The sequence below is a fragment of the Halichoerus grypus genome, chromosome 5, assembly GCF_964656455.1.
Source record: "Halichoerus grypus chromosome 5, mHalGry1.hap1.1, whole genome shotgun sequence".
NCBI lineage: Eukaryota > Metazoa > Chordata > Mammalia > Carnivora > Phocidae > Halichoerus > Halichoerus grypus.
In genome coordinates, this window is record NC_135716.1 from 112932689 (window position 1) to 112955595 (window position 22907).

The 22907-nt window shown below is 34.8% G+C and overlaps 1 protein-coding gene across 4 annotated transcripts in view; it reads left to right on the plus strand.

Moving 5' to 3' along the window:
* The window catches only part of ZNF644 (zinc finger protein 644), a 210834-nt gene that overhangs the window by 97283 nt on the left and 90644 nt on the right, over positions 1 to 22907 (plus strand). For 2 of the 4 annotated variants that reach the window (XR_013448055.1, XR_013448056.1), the window contains 2 exons: positions 1828 to 1930; positions 2710 to 3067. Coding sequence is in view for 1 of the 4 variants with exons in the window: in XM_078072778.1 (XP_077928904.1) it covers positions 1828 to 1930; positions 2710 to 2902 (296 nt within the window). In the remaining 3 variants the exon portion in view is untranslated. Of the gene's footprint in view, positions 1 to 1827; positions 1931 to 2709; positions 4070 to 22907 lie in introns of those variants that run through there. The other 2 variants (XR_013448054.1, XM_078072778.1) reach the window with 2 other exon arrangements.

The window sequence follows — 22907 nt, forward strand, 5'->3', positions numbered from 1 at the left end:
CTTTAAAATCCACTTAAATTCAGATTGCTCACCAGTGCAACTAGGAAAAAGAAGGTGCTAATTACAAAGCACTTGGTACCTCACTCTTCCTAATGGTTGTGAAGAACTTAGTTTCTACATCTAAGCTAGACTGATCATTGAAGAATTTCAGTGTAACTGTTAGCAACATATTCATTTAAACAAATGACGCACAGGTGTTCTACAGGAATGCTACCTGTATTGCATAGTGGTAGAACAAATTTCCATTCATATGCTGCCTAAGTGTCAAAGGTTAAATTATTGGGGTTTCCTTTGTTTTTTCACCAGAAGTATTTGTTGAGTTTCTACTATGTGCCAGGCTCTTGACTGAGATAACTAATAATTTATAAGATTTTTCTATTCCAGATTTTGGTTATTTAGCTTTGAATTAGCCATTCTTAACTTGATTTCCTGCAGTTCTTTACTTATTAGATTCTTCTTCTGAGCATAAGCAAAGGAATACTCTGGACCCAAGCAGGATTTTAGTTTTAAAGAGGCAGGTTACAAGAAGCAGAAACCAGTGGCTTGAATGAGATTTATCTAGGCTTCTCATGGTTTTTAATTTTCTATATGACATTTCTGTTAGCATTGCCACTTGACTACTGTAAGGAACTGTGTTCACTGGTTTTGTAATAGTAGCATCTATTCTTTTGGAATCTGGACTTTGAACAACTCATTTCACAGAATCCTTGAATAGCCAGTTCCTATTCTCTCTTACCTAGAATTTTTCAAGGGATTTCACATGACAGGTTAACAGAAGAAAAGCCATTTGTGTAACTCTTCTGTTACATTTGTTTCCCTCCCCATTGGATCCCTAGAGATAAACTCTTACCTTCTCTTCCTGCTAATTGACCAGCAGCACCCTGGAATATTGTCATCCCTTTGTCCAAAGGAATGGTGTAGTTGTATTCAAAAACCAATAAAATGTTATGTCCTGTCATTCCTACCTACAAAAAATACCTTTTTTCCCTTTATTAAATTATATTTTTTAGAATAAGTGATTGAAGGAGAAGTCAAGTAATTGAAGTAATTTCAAGAACAGCACAAAAATTTTGATCCACTTTTAATATAAAAATCTTTTTCCCTTTTTAATCACATTTTAAAATAAGTTATAGGAGAAAATGTAAAATTAAAAAAAAATGTGAAGAATAGTTAGCATTATGTTTCCGGTCCATTTGTAAACTTATGTAAGATATTCTGGATTTACATTTATTTCTTAGTAAAATAAAAATTATTGTACATGCAATACAGGTTGAGTTAAAAAATGAGAATTGAGCTTTTTTGCCCTTCCAAATGTAGGGCCAGCATATAATTTTAAGAGCTATTTATTATGTATTTGCTATAAAATTGATTTCTCATTGACTTTTTATTATGTTGTTGATTCTTTACTAAGTTTTCAAAGCATGTGAGAATAATGGAATAGTAATCAGATGGAAACTTAATTTAATGATCTTAAATAAAAGGTTATAATTTTCCTGGAAATAAGGAAGATTAATAGATATGAAAATAATGTACTTATGATTGTAAGAGGAAAGATTACCATTGTAATAATTGGCCAATTTAGTAATTTCAAGTTTAGTTATATTCTCTCAGTTCTAGTTTGGTATATGATAAAGCATTATTTGAAAAGTAGTACGGAAGAATGTTACTGTTGTTAAAGACCCAGCTGCAAGTTAGTGCATGCTTCAGGGAATACAAATGAATGTAGACTTTTTCTAACTTGGTTTAGATGGTCTGACCTCTCTAGAAGTATGTATTTATATTTTAGAATATATATGAAATGTTAAGTCTTTCTCTTCCCTTTTTTAGCCTTAGATTGTAAGCAAAAGAAATCAAGGTCAAGATCTGGAAGCAAGAAGAAAATGCTAACATTACCTCATGGTGCTGACGAGGTTTACATTCTCCGATGCAGGTATATGCTTATATTGCCATATCTGCTCAGTTTCTTCAGATTTTGCTTTGAGACATATTAGGTTTAATTTGTGGCAGAAGGTGCATTCTCAGCTATCAAGTTATAAATGAACTTTTGGAGACAGGCTTAAAATATTACTTAGCTCATAATACACTGTATTTCATAACTGATGAATAAATTTTTTATATCTCAGAACTTCAGTGATACTGTGATTTATGAAAGTAGCTTTTTTTTGTTGTTGTGTCTTATTTAGTTGCTTTGTTTGGTTTACTTTGATTTGGTTTGAATTTTTTTTTATTTGGCTTGAGTTTCTGCTTCTTGGGACTACATTTCTCTCCACTCATACTTTAAGTATAGCTATGCAAACTTATTCCCACCTCCTCCTTGTATACTCATCCTCATGAGGTTTATGGAATTCTGAGTTGGGGAAGGGTCTTTTGAAAAGAATGGTACATTTGGAATTATAGTTGTTTTAAATGTATTGAGATGGATAGGTATTAAGACCTTTTAATTAATTTTAATTTAATAACAGTATTTCCACCTCTACAAATATTACTACAGGTAGTATAGCTGTTATGCATGTGAATTGGCAGTTTTATATTATATTAAATCATTTTGACTTATATGTATTTAAAAACTGTTGTCAAGTACTCCAGTATATGATAGTATCTCCAAGATATAGTAAAGTCTACTTCTTATGTTTATGGATTTTATGTGAATTGGTTTTAAATAAAGGGAATTGGTCATGTTAAGAGAACTGTTATCAACTTCTTCTGTAGGTTTTGTGGCCTAGTCTTTCGTGGACCATTGTCTGTTCAGGAAGACTGGATTAAGCACTTACAACGACACATTGTAAACGCTAATCTTCCACGGACTGGAGCTGGCATGGTGGAAGTCACGTCACTACTTAAAAAGCCTGCCTCCATTACAGAAACTTCATTTTCTCTACTAATGGCAGAAGCAGCTTCATAGAACAAGGAAACCTTTTAAATAGCAAATTTAAATTGGATGTAAATTTGAAATTCTTTGTCTTTTTTTTTTAAAGCCACGTTAAATTATCCGTTTATAAATACTAAAGCAGGAAAATGGGGAAAAGTGAATTACAGTGACATCAGAGCAAACTGAGTACTTCAAACAGTAAGTAGTCTATATATTTTATATAGGATGGAAGATGTGTTTTTAAGGTTTACTAAGTTTTGTCAGTTAACTATGTTCACTCAACGAAAGATCAGTACATGTAAGCAGTCATTAATAAACTGTTGCACATGGATAACTTAAAGACAGACTTATTGGAAAATTACATTTTCTGCAGTGTTACCGGAATCAAGGTTCTGTTTATTCCCCACGAGACTTGCATTGAAAAATAAGATATTATATTTTGTTTGTATGTATTTAGTGTTTTGTATAATACCAGGAACCGCTAAACTAAATTTACTCAACTTAGGGCATTAAATATCATGTACTTCATAGTTTGAGACTGTTCACTCAAATAGGGCAGAGTACTATTCTATCTAGATGTGTAAGTGTTTTTTTAAAATCACATGGAACGGTTTTTTTTATACTAAAAAGTGGAGGGAGATTTGTTTAAACAAGTATTTCTAAAAGAAATATGTACATAGTCCTGGAAATTATTTGTGGTAAGGAAATATTCTTTACTCCAGTTGCATTTCTCAGACAATAAAGTGGTGCATCCATGCTACCTCCTACTTTGTCAACAAAGATGCTATTTACCCTTTACATTTTTGTATCATAATAGATTTAAAAAATCTAATGTTCTTTATTGCAAGACATCCTTTTGTTAACAGATTTGTTTCTTTTTAATGTTTTACCTAAATTTTGACATGCTTACAGGACAGGTTTGCCTCTTACTTTATTTAACATTGTAGAAATGTAATTAATAAACAATGCTCACTACACAACTTAGAATAGGCTTTCTCATTTATATTCCAAATTTGATCAGTTAGCAAAACTTAATACACCAATTGAAATATTTCTACATATGATGAGAATGTTTACAATTTAAATTTTAGAACTTGTTTTGGATGTGATTATATGTACGAAAATCGTGTAACACTATGCTCATGCTAAGAACCGACATAACGGAATTACTGAAATAAATGTGCTGTGAGGAATGGAAAATATGGTGCAGATGTCTTGGTCATGATAAATTGTGATTCTTTTAAACTCTTTCCAAAAACAAATTATTTCTTTTAACCTGCAATCAGATTCCTTTACAAATAACAGTTTTGTATGCAAGCACCATTTCATTTTATTTCATGTAGTATGGCTAATACTATAGTTGAAACAAGGATATGCATTGATAATTTTCTTCGTATGTAAATAAAGTTAAAAACAGTTAAAATAAGGAGTATTTTGGTAGAGTATATACATACCTCACTGCCAGTGAAATTGCTTTCCTATGGTATATCTCCTTACCAGAAAAATCTCTAAATAAAAAAAGACTTAAAGAAAATTATAATGTCTATATTGTGAAACATTTCTTATTTTTATCACTGGTGGAAATAGTCCACTTGAGGTTGTGTTTTATTTTATTTAAATTGTGTATACTTAGCAGGTTACTTTATTCATATTTTATATATGAAATTCGGAAGTTGGATTAGATGGATCATTCTCAACCAAGGGTCTCCTGATCTCTGGGGTACTAGATAAGGGAAAAGTACTTCTAAGTTATTTTTAGTTTTTGAAATGCCTAATAGAAACTGTATTTCTCTATAAAGATGAGACTAACTAAAATTTCAAATTTCTTTACTTCCGACTAAAATTATACCAAGTCTGTATATGCTAGTTGTCTCTTACTGAGCATGTTTCACTGATAGTTATAAATGAATATATTTTTTAAATTGGAAAAGTTACTTACATAGCAAGTAGAGTTCAGAAATTTAAAAAAGCTATAGTTTTGGGGGGACAAGACTAGCCATCACTACAGCCCCTTTCAGCACTAATTTTTATGATTCTGTGATTTTATTAAGCAAACTATCAAGATATAAGAATACAAGTAGACTAGGTGGTTTGACCACAGATTTTATAAGCAAATCTAGATTAAATTTTTTATGTTAAGCTTTTTAAAACAAGAATTTCTTTTTCTACATGTGAGAAGAATTAAATAGAATAATTCAAATTAAAAACAGTAAACTAGAGGGATTCCTGGAAAGTAAATTAAACAAAAAACATTTTTCATGGTAAAGATATTTGGGTTTCAAAATTTTAAAAATTCTTTGGAAGCAAAGTTTATCTTTTATTTGACAACTAGAGAGTTAAGACTTATTTTCATTTGGCTTCCACTAGAAAAGAAATTATATTGTCTCAAGTTACATGGTATCAAAATATGGCATGATTGAATATTAAGTGTTGCCTAATTTTCTTTTAATTCTTTTTTTTTATCATTACCTAAAATATTTGAGCTTCTTTAGTATTAGAGCTTTTTTCTTTTTTAAAAAATCTGGTTAAAAGTGTTTATTTAGTAGCATCAAGACAAAAAAGTTAACTTCTCTAAAACTAATATTTTCTACTATGCTTCTTTAGAATATATTAGAACCTCGGTGTAGCTAATATCTCTGTTTTGGAGTTCACATTTAATTATAGGTTAAGGAGATGATAGTTTTTCAGTAGTAATTTAATAGACTTTTCTTATAACCTCTCAAGAACTGTATAGTTAGAACCTATTAGTCTAAAAGATAGCTTTGATTTTTTTTTCCAAAGAAAGTTTAGTATATGCTCATTTTGGAAATATTATGATAATGAAAAAGTAAAAAATGGGGGACATTACCTTGGTATAATCACTCAAAGACATTTACTTGTAACAGCTTATTATATTTCTCTTGTCTTACTGTTTCAATGTACTTGTGATTGTATGTATTACGATGTATACTGTTTTCCCAGTTTTAAATTTGAGTGGTGCATTGTCTAGGCTAACCTTTGACTATTAGATCTGGAGCATTTTCCAATACCAACAACAAATTCTCTGATTCCCCAGGTACCAACTAGGTATCCAGGAATGGGATTCAATTCTGACATTAACTACCTAGAGTTAGCAGCAGACTCATTGGGCTAAAGAGCTCAGTCCCCACACTTCCGATGCCAGTCACAAGTACCGGGTCACTTGTACTTCTGACCAACTGGCTATAAGTTGGGGGTTCCTACAACACCCTCTTCAAACTCAATAATTTGTTAGAAGAGCCTGCAGAACTCAGGAAAACACTTGACTATGCCAGTTCATTATAAAGGACATAACTCAGGAGGTGCCTGGATGGCTCAGTCAGTTGAGCATCCAACTCTTGATTTTGGCTCAGATCATAATATCAGGGTCCTGTGATCGAGCCCCACGCCAGGCTCTGTGCTAAGTGCAGAGTTTGCTTGTCCCTCTCTCCCTCTGCTCCTCCCCTCCTCCCTCCCCCGCACTCTCTCTCAAATGGATAAATAAATAAAATCTTTAAAATAAATAAAGGACACAACTCAGGAATAGACAAATGGAAAGAGGTGCAAGGTATGCAGGGAAGAGGGTGGCATGGAGCTTCCCTGCCCTCTCTGAGTACACCACCCTCCCAGCATCATGATGCTTTTACCAACCCGGAAGCTCTTTGAAGCCCATTGCTTAGAAGTTATTATGGAAGTTTTGTTACATAGGCATGATTGATTAAATCAAGTAAATTGATTAAATCATTGGACATTGGTGGTTAACTCAATCTCAAGCTCTTTTCCCCCTCCCCGGGGGTCTTGGCGGGGCCAGGGTATGGGTAGTGGGGAGGGGTGCTAAAAGTTGCAGTCCTCTAATCATGCCTTGGTTTTTCTGGTGACCAGCTCCCATCCTGAAGCTATTCAAGGGCCCCCAGCCACCAGTCATCCTATTATTCGTGCAAGTTCAGCTGTTACTCATTTTAAAATAAGCTGTTCTGTATTTCCTGATTACTTTTAATATATTTACTTGATTTTATCTCTAGTTTTCTAAAGTTTTACTATATGGATGGGAATTTCTTTTTTATTACTGTCAAGTTTGGGATCTCTACTGGGTGTTGGAAATTTCCTAGCTATTGTCTCCCAGCTATTTCTTCTGCCTCATTCTCTCTTTCTTTCGGAACTAAGTGTATGCTAAATCCTTCTCACTGTGTCCTCTAGGTTTTTTACCATTTCTTCTCAGTTTTCTGCCTGTTGGTGCTACATTTCAGATAATTTCTTTTGACCCATCTTCCAGTTTACTCATTTTCTCAGCTACTACTAAACCGCATTTACTGAAGTCTTAATTTTGGTTGTAATATTTTTCAGATCTAGAATTTCTCTTGGTTCTTTTTCAGATATGCTTTTTATTGTTTCTAGTAGCCTATGTGGCTGTTACTTCCTTAAATATGGTCTGTGTAGTTATTTATATATTCTCCCACTGATAATTCCAAATAATTGTGGGTCTGGGCTTATTCATAGCTGCTTTTCCTGCTTCTTGTTTATGGTATCTTGTTTTCTTATGTGCCTAGATGCTTAATAATACATTATTTTTAGACATTATATTTGGAAACTATTCTAGAACTGTTTTGAAGCCTAGGATAATATCTTTTCCCATAGGATTTTCATTTACTTCTCTTTTTTTTAATTTTATTTTATTATGTTATGTTAATCTCCATACATTACATCATTAGTTTTTGATGTAGTGTTCCATGATTCATTGTTTGCATGTAACACCCAGTGCTCCATTCAATATGTGCCCTCTTTAATACCCATCACCAGGCTAACCCATCCCCTCACCCCGCTCCCCTCTAGAACCCTCAGTTTGTTTCTCAGAGTCCATAGTCTCTCATGGTTCGTCTCCCCCTCCGATTTCCCCCCCTTCATTTCATTTACTTCTGCCAGATGAGTGGGGGTTCTACCAGTTTAGGACACCTTAAACCCAAATTCAAGATTTGTATTTTCCTAGTCTACCAGATGACCCAAAGTCAGGCTATCTATAAGAGCTAGATCATGGGAAAGTTCATATACCTCTGGTTCACCTTTTACCCTATGAATATAGTTTGTTCTACTTGCTCCATGCAGCCATCGAAATTGCAACTTAGTTTCATAGCTATTTCTTCTAGATAGGATATACCCTCTGGGCAAAAATAAAAGGCTTTATTACTGGGTGGTCCCACAGGGTTTCTTGTCTTCTCTTAGAGTGTGACTTGGCTAATTCTTTACTCTCATGTTATTTCTTTGTTGCTTATATGATATTTTTGTTTTTATTAATCCAACCTTTTTAGTTGACCTCGGTGAGAGAAATTATTGAGATGATGTAGTCTACCATTTTCAGAATCAGAAGTCCTTATATAAATTTCTGGGAGAGGGGGTTTTGTGTGTTTTTTTCAATTCTGTTTTCCTATAAGAGTTCTAGGGGCACCTGGGTGGTTCAGTGGGTTAAAGTGTCCAAATCGGTTTCAGCTCAGCTCATGCTCTTAGGATTGTGGGATCAAGTCCCACGTTGGGCTCTGCGCTCAGCATGGAGTCTTGATTGTCCCTCTCCCTCTGCTCCTCCCCCTGCTCGCGAGCGCTCTTTCTCTCTCAAATAAATAAATAATTAAAAAAAAAAAAAGAATTCTTATATATAGTGTACATCCAGTCAATATTCACTGAACGATTAAATGAATAAGCTATTATTTTAAAGCAAATGTAAATACTTTATGGGATACATCCCCCTTGTTTTTCTTCTTAAAAATAAATTTGGGTTATTTTTTAAAATTTTTATTTAAATTCTAGTTAGTTAACATACAGTGTTATATTACAGGTGTACAATATAGTGATTAAACACTTTCATACAACATTCAGTACTCTTCACAAGTGCCCTCCTTAATCGCCATCACCTATGTATTCCATCCGCCCACTCCCCTCCCGTCTGGTAACCATCAGTTTGTTCTCTATAGTTATGAGTCTGTTTCTTGGTTTGCTTCTCTCTTTTTTTTCCCCTTTCCTCATTTGTTTTGTTTCTTAAATTCCACATATGAGTGAAATCATATAGTATTGTTTTGCTCTTCCAGATGTATTTTAGAATTAGTTTGTCAAAAAAAGAATTAGTTTGTCAAATTCCATTTGAACTCTGAGCTCTTGCTTAGACCTGTACTGAATTTATGAAGTAATTTGTGGAAAATGGGAAGATATGGGTCCTTTTTAGGAATTTGGTATTTTTAGGAATATGGTATATTTTTCCATTTATCTTCATGTCTTACAGGAAAGTCTTACAGTTTTCTTTATGAAGAATTGCACATTTAAAATTTGTTTCGGGGCGCCTGGGTGGCTCAGTCGTTAAGCGTCTGCCTTCGGCTCAGGTCGTGATCCCAGGGTCCTGGGATCGAGCCCCGCATCGGGCTCCCCGCTCAGCGGGAAGCCTGCTTCTCCCTCTCCCACTCCCCCTGCTTGTGTTCCCTCTCTCGCTGTCTCTCTCTCTGTCAAATAAAAAAATAAATAAATAAAAATAAAATAAAATTTGTTTCTATATATTTTAGTTTTTGTACCAATGTGAATGGATTTTTCTCAAAATTTTTAGTTGAATGTTGCTGATATAAAGGGAAAGTACTGATTCTCTGTGTGGCAGTCATTTATATCCTCTCACATTGCTGAACTCTTTTATTCTAGTATTTTTTCATCTTTTTGACACTTCTGTAGCCAATCGTATCATCTGCAAATTGTGATATTTTCTCTTTCTTTTCAGTATTTATCCTTAGTCTTTTTCTTGTGTTCTTACATTATCAAGGATCTCCAGTACAATATTGAATATTAGTGGTGATAGTTCGCATTCCTGTCTTGCTTCTGATTGTAATGGAGATACTTTTGTTTCATCATTAAATATAATTTGCTGGGAGTTACTTGTAGACACAGTTTATTGAGTTAAAAAGAGTTTATTTCTTATTGGATAAGAGCTTTTTATTTCTTTTAAATAAAAAATGGACTCTCAATGTTAACATGTTTCTTCAGCCTCTGTTGAGATTTGCATGGGATTTTTCTTGTTTAATCTGTTGATGTTAGTAAAAAAACATTAATAGACTTTTAAACATTGAACCATCCTTAAATGTCTCCTTAGTCTTGATGCTTTGCTTCATACTGTGAAATTTGCTTCTATTTCATTAAAGAATTTTTTGATGTCTATCTATTAGTGATATTGGACTTTAGTTTTCTTCTGCTTTATTTGTCTGGATTTGGTACTCAAGTTATGTTAACCTCATAAAATGAGTTGGGAAGTTTAAATTTGCCTATGCTCTGAAAGGATTTTCTTAACATAGGCAATTTTGCTTTCTTAAAGATTTAATAGTACTCATCCATAAACTCATGAGCCTGTTAGCTTTGAGAGAGATATCTTTTGATTACTTTTACTATTTCTTTTATAAACATAGGTTAGTTTTTTTCCCTCTCTGAGGCAAGTTTAGTTATATTTTCCTAGAAGAATACCTATTCTAGATTTTCTAAAATTTTGGAATAATTTATACATAGTATTCTCCTACAAGTTGTTTAATATCCATATCTGTCATTGTTTCCTCACATTACTAATGTTTACTTCGAGCTTAGCTATTTTCCTTAATTAAACTTACTGAAGGTTTTATCTGTTTTTGTTAGTCTTTTCAAGAACGTCTACTTGGTATTTTTTTTTCATCACCTCTATTTTTCTACCTTCCGCAACTTAAGGCTTATTTTCATTGAGCCTTTTGGTTTCTAATAACCATACATAAGGCTATATATTTTCACATGCACATCAAATTTGATCATGTCCCGTGGATTTAGATATATAGAACTATCATCGTTATTTATTACTTTATGTTTCGATTTCAATTTCCTTTTTAGCCAATTTCTACGTTTGAGGAATTTGTTGAAATTTTCTCTGTGGCCTAAGATACATAGTTACTTGTTGGCAATATCTTGTGTGAGAAAACAATATATAAACTCTGAGTTTTGGGGTACAGAATTACATAAATATATGGATATATTTGTGATACGAATCATATATTAAAAACATACTATGTACATAAATGTTATGTGTGTCTATATATGTACACAGGATGTATATATATGTATATTCAGGATTTAAATGATGCCATTTAAATTATATTGTACTGATATGTCATGTACTTCACCTGCTAGATTCTGTGAAAGGTATGTTAGGATCCCGGTATGATTGCTACTATGTCTCTTTCTCTTCATTCTCAGTTTTTGCTTTCTATATTTCCTGTCACTGTTCTTGAATATAAAAAGGTTCATGATGACTATTGAATCTACTTGGATGCAATAGAAGCACCCCAAAAAAGCCCTATTTTTAATTTTTATTACTTACCTGATATGCTTTTTCCCCTCCTTTCTAATGTCATTTTATTTTAGGTTTGCCTTTTGTCAATGACATATAGCTCGATTTTCTTATTATTTCACCCAGTTTGAGATGAATAGATGAATATAACCATTCATATTTTTATGCTTATGTATGTTTATACTTATTCTGCCCATATTATCTTATACTTTCTATGTATTGTATTTTCTTAATGTTTCTTTTCCTTTCCTATCTTTTATTGAATTTGAGTATTCTTTGTTAATTATATATATATTACATATGATATTTTACACATATATTGGTATTGAGGTCATATAGGACAAAGAAAAGTATCTCTTTCATTTAATACAGTTTCTAGATTTTCTTAGAATTTTTTTCTTTTTTCAAAATAAGTCTTTGCTATGGTCTCTGTTTTGTTTCCCCCACCCCACCCACCGCCACCACCAAATTCTTACGTTGAAATCCTAACCACCAAAGGTGATGGTATGAGTAGGTGGGGCCTTTGGGGCTGATTAGGTCATTAGTAGAGCCCTCATGAACAAGATTAGTGCTTTCATAAAAAGATTTCTAGCCCCTTCCACCACATGAGATATCTGTGACTTGTAAGAGGGCCCTCACTACAGTCTGACCATGCTGGCATCCTGATCTTGGACTTCGAGCCTCCAGACCTATGAGCAATAAATGTTTCTTGTTTGTTTATAAGCTGCCCAGTCTGTGGTATTTTTTTATAGCAACCGGAATGGACTAAGACTTTAATTTAAACTAAGTCTTTAATCCATTTGAAATTTATTTTTGCTTATAGTGTAGTGTATGAGTCTGTTTCTCTCTTCTTCCAAAATGGATAGATAGCTATACCAACACCAATTTTTTATACTGTTTTTTGTCCAGCAGAATTGAACTACTACTTTTGTCACATATCAAATCTCAGGTAACCTGGGATCTGCATCTGGAATCTCTGTTCTGTACAACTGTTTTTTATTTTGTTTTGTTTTTGTCTTTTTTCTAAGTCTATACTAAACAAATACCATATTTATTTGATTATAGCGGTTTTTTTAGGCTATATTCTGATTACTGGCAGAGCAAAATTCCCTGTCCCTCTTTAGAATATACTTACCTTCTTTACTCTTCTCTCACAGTGAGATCTTTAGAGTGGTTTTACTGCCTTTCTCTTCTGCTTCAGAAGTTTTAATTCCTATTTTCATAACACTGAAAAGTCTGACCTTATCCATTTATGTTTAATTTAACATGGCTAGCCAGTGTTTCCGTTACTCTTATTCCATCTTGAGGTCTCTTTTTAGTTTCTTTTTTACTTTTGCTCTGAAAGGTGAATAATAAATTTACTGAGTAAAGGCTCCTCAGAGGCAGTCCTCTTCTCTCAGGATGGATAGATGCTATTTGTCTCAGGGTGCATAGATGAGCTATTTCGTTGCCAGTCTGAGCTTTTTTCTGTTAGTTAACTTGCTCTTTCTACCTGGATGTTTATAAGATTGTCTTTTATCCTTAGAGTTCTAGAACTTTGCCAAGCATGTCTAAATGTGTGCTTTTCTCATCAGTGCAACCTGGAACTTAGCAGAATCCAGGCTTTCTCTAACTCAGGTAAAATTTTCTACTATTATCTGTTGAATAGTTTTATATTTTCCATTTGTTTTTTTTCTCCTTCCAGAATTCCTATTATCTGCATTTTGTATTTCCTTGACCTATTTTTCAAATCTTCACCCTCATGATTTCCATTTATGTATATTTGTCTTGTACTTTGAAATATTTCTTGCACTTACATAAGTGAATGACATCCCCTTAAATTCATTTAAAATTTTGTTTCAAAATAAAGTAAAATTTTGTTTCAAAAATAATGTTACTAAGCTTTTAGCCCTGTGTGTGCACTGCACTTGAATCTCCTTAAATGCTGTGGTTTATTTTCATTTATGTTTTCATCTCCTCTAGTATTTCTGTTTTACTGAGTACATGTTTTGATTACTTTGCTGATTTCCTCTCTGGTTGCTGGGCTCCTTAAATGGGTTGTTTTGTTTGTTTTTCTTTTTGTTTTTGTTTTTTTCTTAGCTCAGGGGGATCAGATCTGCTTATTGAGATATGGGGATATCCTTTATATTAATAGTCCTCCAACTAGTGAAAAGTGAAGTGACAGTCCCTTGCTGAGGTACCTCAAGGATATCCCTGATGTCTCTCAAGGATATCCCTGATGTCTCTCAGTTCTCTGTAAATCTCTCCATCTCCAGGGCAGGGAGGATTCAGTCTACCCATTCAGTTCCCTTTGGGCTTGAAAAAGATATAATATGCTTATATAGGGGCCAGATATCTCTGATTATCAAGCTGTTCCTAGAATCCACTGATATAGAAGAAAGTTCTATATCAGTTCCCTTTTCTTTCAGATAGGATTCCAAGCGAGCCTCATGTCTCACATTTACACCAGTTATCTCTAAGTCTCAGCCGTCATCTGGCTTAGAAAAAACTAAAAGTTTTTTAATGGTGTTGAGAGTAGCGGCAAAGGAAATTCTGTTAAAATCACACCTATTCTCATAATTTCCTCACCCTTAAAATTTTTAACAATTATTAATTTTTAATTAGCATTTCCTAATTTAATTAGCATCTACTAATAATCCATATCTGTGTCTCTTCCTCCACCGCCACAAGAACCTTAGCATGCTTTACTTCCCTCCTATTCAGCAATCTATATTTTTTCAACCCTCTGAAGTTTGGCTTCCATGTTTATTAAATTTTATTAATTATATTAAATCTCTATCCCTTTTTTTAAAAAAAGATTATATTTATTTAGAGAGTGTGTGAGCGGTGGGGGAGGAGAAGAGGGAGAGAGAGAATTTCAAGCAGACTTCATGCTGAGCACAGAGCCCGATGCAGGGCTTGATCTCACAACCTTGAGATCATGACCTGAGCTGAAACCAAGAGTTAAGACGCTCAACTGACGGAGCCACTCAGGTGCCCCAAATCTCTTTCCTTTAGTACACATCTTTTTATAGTCTGTGTTATAGGAATACATAAAGCACTGTGTATTCAAGTACAGTGGTTGGGTTAAAATTTCCTCTTTCAGGCAGATTCCATTTATCATCTGTTTTTTGCAGGGATTACTCATAGTTTCTGATTAATCAAATACACTCTCTTCTTTCTCAGCACTGTTAAAGACATTTTTTTCTCTGTGTCAGTTTTTTAGGGATCTTGATCCAAACTTAAGAAACTAATCCATAAATTATTGTGAATGTATAACCTTCCTAATTTACCCAAATCACTTCTCTAGTGATTTCTTAGTCACTGGTAAACTTCAGTATGTTGCACAGTCTATAAGACATATATTTACATGAAAGCCCTTTTTTGATTAATAGGAGAAAAGTTCATATAATTGGAGTGGTATATTATTTTCTTAAACCATTATGAAATCATGTTATAGCACATGGTAGTTATGTTCAAAACACTGTTCTTTTTAGCTGCCTCAAATCTTTTTTTTCTGCATATAACTTTTATAAGTCAGTCCTTTCAGAATATCAGAACAGTGCTTCCTACTCACAGCAGTCACTAGATACATATTTTATAAAGATGCATAGAAAAAGATAAGAAATGAAAGTATTTTATTTTTTTAGAAATTAGTTTAAAACACAGATTTTTTTTTAAGATTTTATTTTTTTAAGTAACCTCTGTATCCAGCATGTGGCACAAACCCACAAACCCCCCCGAGATCAAAAGTCATATGCTCTACCAACTAAACCAGCCAGGTGCCCCAACAGATGATTAAAATGAATAAATTATGTACCCTGTGATTTAAATATTATATTCTACTTTTTAATTTTTGTTTTTAGAAGGTGACATTTATGGTGCTCATTTTTCTTTCCTCAAAGTGACCAAGCTACTAATTTGAAATGTATATTTTGGTGCCGTTTCAGAACCAAAACATTTACCAAAGGTGAAAAATATTACGTGAATGTGGTTTCCCAAGACCCCTGCTATCATTTTACATAGTATTTGGACCTTTGAGGTCCCAATATTATAGATCATAGCTTATGAGACCTCTTTTCACCCAGAAGGCCAATGCAGTAAGGACTTAAGGCCATTCACTGAGAAGATGGAAAAACTTATGTTCTCTCATATATAATTTTAAAGGTCCATTTTCTGTATTAGATATCTGCTACTGCTATATTTCCTATTTTGACACGGGAGGCAAATGTCCTTAAGTCTAAAGCTAACATGGCTGTTTGAATTGATGATTGGGAGCGCTAGTAGAGTAGAGTGGTTTTGGGCCCATGCAGTTTAAAAGGAAGTTAATTCCTCACATAATTACTGCTAAAATCACAGGGTTCTAAATAGTAATACTGGCACAACAGTAAATTTTATTTTTGTGACCCGTTTTCTGGATGATCCTCTGAATTGCCTAAAAACACATGCAAAATGTAGTATGTGCAGTTAGCAGTAAATAGATGCAGTTAGGGCTAACTTTATGTAAGATCTACCAGTATCCTTAATAAATTCCATATTTTATTTAACTTTTCAAAGGAAAGAAAAGTCTGATCCTATTTGTTCTTCATTGCTTCTTCTAGACTCCTCCCTCTGTCCTCCCTAAAATCCTCAGCTTTGAAGCTTGTACTATCAGACTGCTCACTCCTCATGCTCGTTGCAGCCATCTCACAGTTCCCCCGGATGCCACAGCCTTGAAGATTTTTATCTCCTGGTCTGTGTCTGCAACACTACACATGTTCTAAATCTTGAAGATTTCAGTGTCCATGAGAAAGTGACATTAGAGAAAATTGCCTAAAGAAGGTGAGGGAGCTAGTTATGTAATTATCTTGGGGAAGAGTGTAATGGGCTGAGGGAACAAGTGCAAATACTGAAGCAGAGCATGCTCGGTGTGCTGAAGAACAGCAAGACGGCCATTATGGCTGGAGAAAAGCCAGGGACAAAGGAGGAAATAAAGTCAGAGAAAGAACAGAACTGGGTCATATAGGGCCTCTATGCCATTGTAAGGCATACAAGATGATAAGATTTTTCTGGCAAATTTATCCTTCACTCTGTTTCAGTTCTCAGACACTCATGTCCTAAACCTTGTGTGTATCCATAATTACAGCCCCGTCTTTTTTCTCAGTTCTAGTATTCCTACTCTGCGTTACCATTTCCGGTATTCCAATTTTACTCTCTTTTATACCCTGATTTCAGTAGTTCCTCAACCCCACCAGGGCCTACAATCCAGTGACCTTATATCATTTTTTATTGACTCAGCCTCCCCAAGCCTCCTTGTTCTCCCTTGCTCCCTTATGGAAATTATATCCATCAGTCCTTCATCAAGATTACACTGTTGTAATCACTCATCCCTTGTCCCTCTCTCACTTTGTGTACTCTCTTGACAAAATCTCAACCCCAGCTAAACCAGCTCTCCACGCTTATGCTTTTTTTCTTCCAATATTAAAAAAACTGTTTTTAGTAAAAACTTCTGGCCTACACTATCCTCTCCAGCTATCACCCATTGCTATTTTTACTTTTTAAAGCAAAACTCCTGTCAAAGCTATATATAATGATCATGATAACAGTAAATAACATTTATTAAGCACTTGCTGTGTGCTAGGCACTCTTCCAAATATTTTACATATATTAATCTTACTTCGTTCTCATAGCAATCCAACGAAGTAAAAAATACCAATTTTTACAATGAGAAAAAGGCATGGAGAACTTCTTTTCCCAACTACTCACTGGCAAATAGTGAAGCTGGAATTAAAATCCAGTCAGTCTGTCATCAGAGCCTGTACTAGCCCAAAGCAAAATGTTCTAAATCTCAGGTCTCAGACACATTAGCAGCACACTCCCAATTTCCAAGAGTGGGAATACCCTACCCCAAGCCTCATTCCTCATAAGCAGTAGTGTAATAGGTTGTTTGCAAAGCCATGGTATTGTTAGGTGGAGCTTTTCATTTAACCAGAAGTTTAAAAGTGATTTCTTCTGGGGCGCCCAGGTGGCTCAGTCGGTTAAGTGTCTGTCTTTGGCTCAGGTCATGATCCCAGGACCCTTGGGATCAAGCCCCCACATCGGGCTCTCTGCTCAGCAGGAAGTCTGCTTCTCCCTCTCCCTCTGTCTGCCGCTCTGCCTACCTGTGCTCTCTCTCTCTCTCTGTGTGTCAAACAAATAAAAATCTTTAATTAAAAAAAGTGATTTCTTCTAAGTGAAGGACTCTTTCTCTCATGTAACCTTTTGACTTTAGTCTTTTTGGTTTCCTTGTGCTTTGCATTTCCCTCTTACTTTTGGTGTGAGTTCATTGGTAAGGAGCTCAAGGCTGCCTCTCTCTTTGGTAGAAGCTCATGCTCATAGTGTGCCAAACAGGAACCAGATTGGGGTCCAGGGAAAAGGAGTCATAAGAAAGACTTTTCTGATCCTGATCTCTAGTTAAGAAAAAAAAAATCCCTAAACTGAATCAGATTAGTAATAAACACAGTTTCTTTGTCTGAACTGCCCCCTCTGCAGTTGCTACTTCGGAATCTGTAGTGTCAATAGATGGCAAATTAAAAAAAAATAAAAATAAAAATCAGAGAATCTTTGCACTATTTATCAAAGAGGAGAAAAAAACCTAATGACATGATTTTAAACTCATCAGTTGGAGTTGTTTTCTTTTTAAACCCTAATCTAACATTACTAGAGAACTTCTTACTCAGAATTAATCCATTATTAATTTGTCACTTCTTTCTTATATCATCTTTAAGAAGAGAGGAATTCAGTTAAACATTTAGTATGTTTTTAAAGTAACTACTGATACAGAAAATTTCAAATAGTAAATCCTCAAAATCAGTTTTTAAGTTTTAAGAACAAGGAAACATCAGCTGACTAACTGCCTAAAGTCATTCTAGCTGACTAACCTCATTCTCGTTGGCAGGGGTCATGTGCCCTTTCCTAAACAATTGCTGGTGAAGAGAAGAGATTTCTATGATTGGCTTTTCTGTCTTCCTGTTGAAAGAGGTTGTAGAGTCAACCACCATCCCGAAGGGGAGTGATGTTTCTTATTTGATTTTTCTTTGGTTGGTTTTTTTTGTTCCTTTTTGGAAGTTATCCTCTTGTCAGAAATAGTTTAAATCTCTCAGTGTAAAGAACAGGCAAGCTTTTTCCAGCTATGTTGTTGCCCCTCATACCAACCCCCTTTACCATTATAGTGTATATAGTATATAGTTCTGCCTTCCTGTAGCCACATGTTTTGATTATATTCAGCTTGCAAAAATGTTAAAATTTTATTCACACTGAATGGTCTAATATGTTCAAAGGAACTGATATTAATATGAAATCACTAAGAAAGAACAAAAAAGAATTGACCTATAAACAACCATGGCAAAATGAAGTTCTAAACATTTCCCACGTGATTACTTTTCACTGTGGAAGTTTTATTTCTCAGAAAATATAAAGCTGAATGATCTTGGGCACCTGGGTGGCTCAGATGGTTAAGCGTCTGCCTTCGGCTCAGGTCATGATCCCAGGGTCCTGGGATCGAGTCCCGCATCGGGCTCCCTGCTAGGCGGGGAGCCTGCTTCTCCCTTTGCCTCTCTCTCTCTCTCTCTCTCTGACTCTCATGAATAAATAAATAAAATATTTAAAAAAAAAAAAAAAAACTGAATGATCTTGCCAAACCAGCCTAAACTTGATGAACAAACTCCATTGGCCCCTTAAGACTAATATCTGAACCAGTTACCTCTTCAGTTCTAAAAAATGTATATAACTTGATAGAGATTTGGCTTAAGAGTCTTAAATCCTAAATGCTTTTGGGTGAGTTGATCCCTCTTACTAGAATCTCTCTGCCTCAGGGGTTTAGTCTTAATTACTTTTAGTAAATAAACTATCTTCATATAAATGGTTTAAAGAAAAGCAATATTATATTCCAATATTATATTCAAGGATTGTGAAGATAAGGAATATAATTTAACAATCTAAAAACCCAAGGTTTTACTGTGATGTATCCAGTTGTACCTGTGTTGGATGTTGCTACTTCCTACTGCTGGAAAAGGCCTTTTATGTGTGTTCAATGTAAACACTAATCCTTATAGCAAGTCCTTCAGGTTAATGCCAATAGTGTGCATGAGGATAAAATCGTATTTATAATATGTAATACTCCAGAAGGATTATGTATTGAGTAGGAGCTGTAGAGAACATGAGAGGTTTGACAAGGCTGAGCAGGTCAGAGAGTCTGATTTCTGAAAGTAGAGATCAGAGAGTTGAACTAGCACTACAGAGTATTAGGAAGCAGATTTCAGTTTAGAGCAGTTTCAGACTCAACCTAGTGGGGATGTTTAAAGAGCCAACCAGGAGAAAAACAAAAACGAAAATCTTTGCTTCTTTATATGGACTTAAGGGAGGTGGTCCAGGAAAAAAATGTTAAAACTCATACCGGAAGGAAGAAGACTTCTGATCCTATGTTTTCTCTGTCTTTGCCACTGGTTTTCACACAACTACTTTCTCTGGTACTAACTGTCAGAAATACCCAAATGACAAATAAAACTTCAGTTGACTTTTTTTTATTGAATAAATACAACTTTTTTTCCCTGACTGTAAGAAAGAAGAAAATTCTGCAGATAGAAGACCTTTTCCCATGGTTTTAGAAAAAAGAAAATGGGTAGTATTTCTCACTATGGTCAGTTGATGATGGTGAAATGAGGAGGAGGAGGAGGTGGACAAAGACGGGGACGATGATGATAAAAGCATTTTGAAGATTAGTGGCTATTAGGGGAAGGAAGTTGGGAGTAGTGGAAAGAATACTAAAGCAAATATTGTAACTTGATTTTTAGGTCTGGGTTGTTCCCTACTTTAGTCAAACATAAGACTGAATTCATACTAGTTTTCTTATCAGTAGGAAGTGGACTATATGATCTCTTGTCCTGCCTCTAAAATTCTGTAATTACAACAGCAAGTGTCTGTGCTAATGCTAATAAAATAGACTGAACAGTATCAAGAATATGAAAAACATTATATAGAATAAGGTGTCCTTTTATAATTAAGTTAATGTTTAATTAGAGTAGGTTTATGTAACAAAATTTTTTTTCCAGAACCTCTGTACCTCAGAGAGGGTTGCACAGTTCATTTTGGCGAAGAAAAGGCAGAACTGATAGCACATCATATTGCCACATGGAGGCTAACAATTAGACATAAAGCCAGACAAAATCACAAGGAGAGCCATAAATAAAAGAGAGTCTTAATGTGATTTAAATACCGTGACTGAGTCGCATTCAGTGTCAGCCTGGTCACCAAGTCCAATGCGATATCATCCTCTATAGAGATGTATTCTAGCAAAAGACTTCTGCATCCACCATCTGGCCCCTAACTCAGGGAGCACATCTCACTGAATGACACATAACCCAGTGGGATGCACCAAATTTGCTTAAACATGAGCACATCCTCTTCTCATAACAAAGGCTGAAAATGACTCTAATTTTATATTCTGTAGACTGTTGTGGAAATTATTAAAACAACAGTCTTCTGGGGAGGCTTATAAACATTCAGTGGTCTTGTTTTCATTGTCACAGCCATAATTTCAAGAAATATTGTAAATTTCAGCTTAAATTGAGAAGCAAATTAGATGTGCTTTAAATTTAAAAATTCATTCTTTATGTGGTTAAAAGAACCACATAAAGAGGTAGAAAAGGACTAAACTGTTTGTGACTAGACAGTTTGACCTTCCAAACAGAAGAGTTTGAGCAGAGTTCCTAGAGTTTCTATTCTCTGTCACAACCTTCAGGGAAGTGTGCCAGATGAGCTATACTGAAGAGAAATTTCTCTGAGGTTCTGGTTTTTTTAGTTTATACCTTAAACTGTGATTTCAGACGTGTTCCAGAGTAAAAGCAATCATATCCAGTATTTCCTGTCTCTAAGATAGAGTCTGCTGGGCTTCTTTTACTCTGTATTACTTTAGAATTATTTTACACTTGAGAAGGAATATTATGATTTGCCTAAATGGAAAGTATTTTTCCTTTTAGTACATGTTTGGCATTCCTTAGAAGGTTAAATATTTTATTAGCTTTTGGGAAGGAAGGATACTGTTTTATAGCCTCTTCTCTATTATTTGAAAAGCACCCCAAATCTACAGATCCCAAGTTAATCCTGAAGACTTTTTGATGGTCTGGGGTACCCTGGCTGATAAATATAAATGCTAAAGAAGGGGCAGTTTGTGGAAATAGGGATAAAATTTAAAATAACCATTTTTCTTCAAGTTATATAAAACTATAATGCTTTGTTGTAAAACCTTATGCAAGAACTGAGCCACAATTAATAAAAGTAAAAGGAAACAGAAATATCATTCTTTAGACACAGCAAACTCAAAGAGGAAGGAAAAATAATCTCTTTAAAGATGAGAAGAAAAAGTATGGAAGTGTTGAATTCCTATATTGTACACCTGAAACTAATATTACACTATAGAAATTAACTAGAATTTATTGTTTTTATTTTTTTTATTTTTATTTTTTAAGATTTTTATTTATTTATTGAGAGAGAGAGAGAATGATAGAGAGCATGAGAGGGAGGAGGGTTCAGAGGGAGAAGCAGACTCCCCGCTGAGCAGGGAGCCCTATGTGGGGGCTCGATCCCAGGACCCTGGGATCATGACCCAAGCCAAAGGCAGACGCTTAACCAACTGAATCACCCAGGCACCCCAATTAACTGGAATTTAAATAAAAACTTTTTTAAAAGTTTAAAATGATATGAGATGGAAGAAATATTCATTAAGTGCTAATGCTAAATTTCATGTAAACTGTTAATTAGAAAGTAGAGTAAAGGGTGCCTGGGTGGTACAGTCAGTTAAGGGACCAACTCTTGGTTTCAGCTCAGGTCGTGATCTCAGGGTCATGGGTTCAAGCCCACGTCAAGCTCCAGGCTCAGCGTGTAGTCTGCTTAGGATTCTCTCTCCCTGCCCCCCTAAAATAAATATTTTTAAAAAAGAAAGAAAGTAAAAATGGAGCATGTCACTGACTAATAAGGTAAGAAATAATATGAAATTCTGGGGAAAGCTAGTTAACCTGGAGTTCTTTAGGACTACAGGATTGATAACATTTTCTCAAGTTTAAAGAATTGGCCTGAATTATTATGGAGCCAAATGATAGTGGAGTCACTATTATAAAGGGTAGTGAAGTGAATGAAGACAAGAGAGCATCATAATGCTGAGATTGTCAGCTGTCCAGTAAGTGGACTTGCTAACCTGTAAAACTGCTGAAATTAGTATAGGGGGAAGAAATCTTAATTTATAAATTTATTTAAAAATAAAAGCTGGGGTGCCTGGGTGGCTCTGTCAGTTAAGCATCTGCCTTCAGCTCAGGTCATGATCAGAGTCCTGGGATCAAGCCTCATGTCGGGCTCCCTGCTCAGCTGGGAGTCTGCCTCTCCTTCTCCCTTTGCCCCTTCTCCTGCTCCTTCTCTCTCTCTTGCTCACTCCCTCTCTCTCTCAAATAAATAAAATCTTAAAAAAAAATAAAAATAAAACAGTAGGCTAGATAATAGCAGTTTTAACGTTTTTTTAAGAATAGAGCCTATTCAACCAGTCTAATACCAGGCCCTAAGCTTCTGTCTTGAATGTATGCTCCACCTGAATATTAAGGGCCATTATATGGAAGATGTGGACCAGCTGTTCACTTTCTCCCCTGAGTTCCAAAAAATAAGAAATGGGCATACTCTTTAGTGTGAAGGATTTGGGCAAGAATGAGAAAGAATATTGTGAATTGAAGTGCA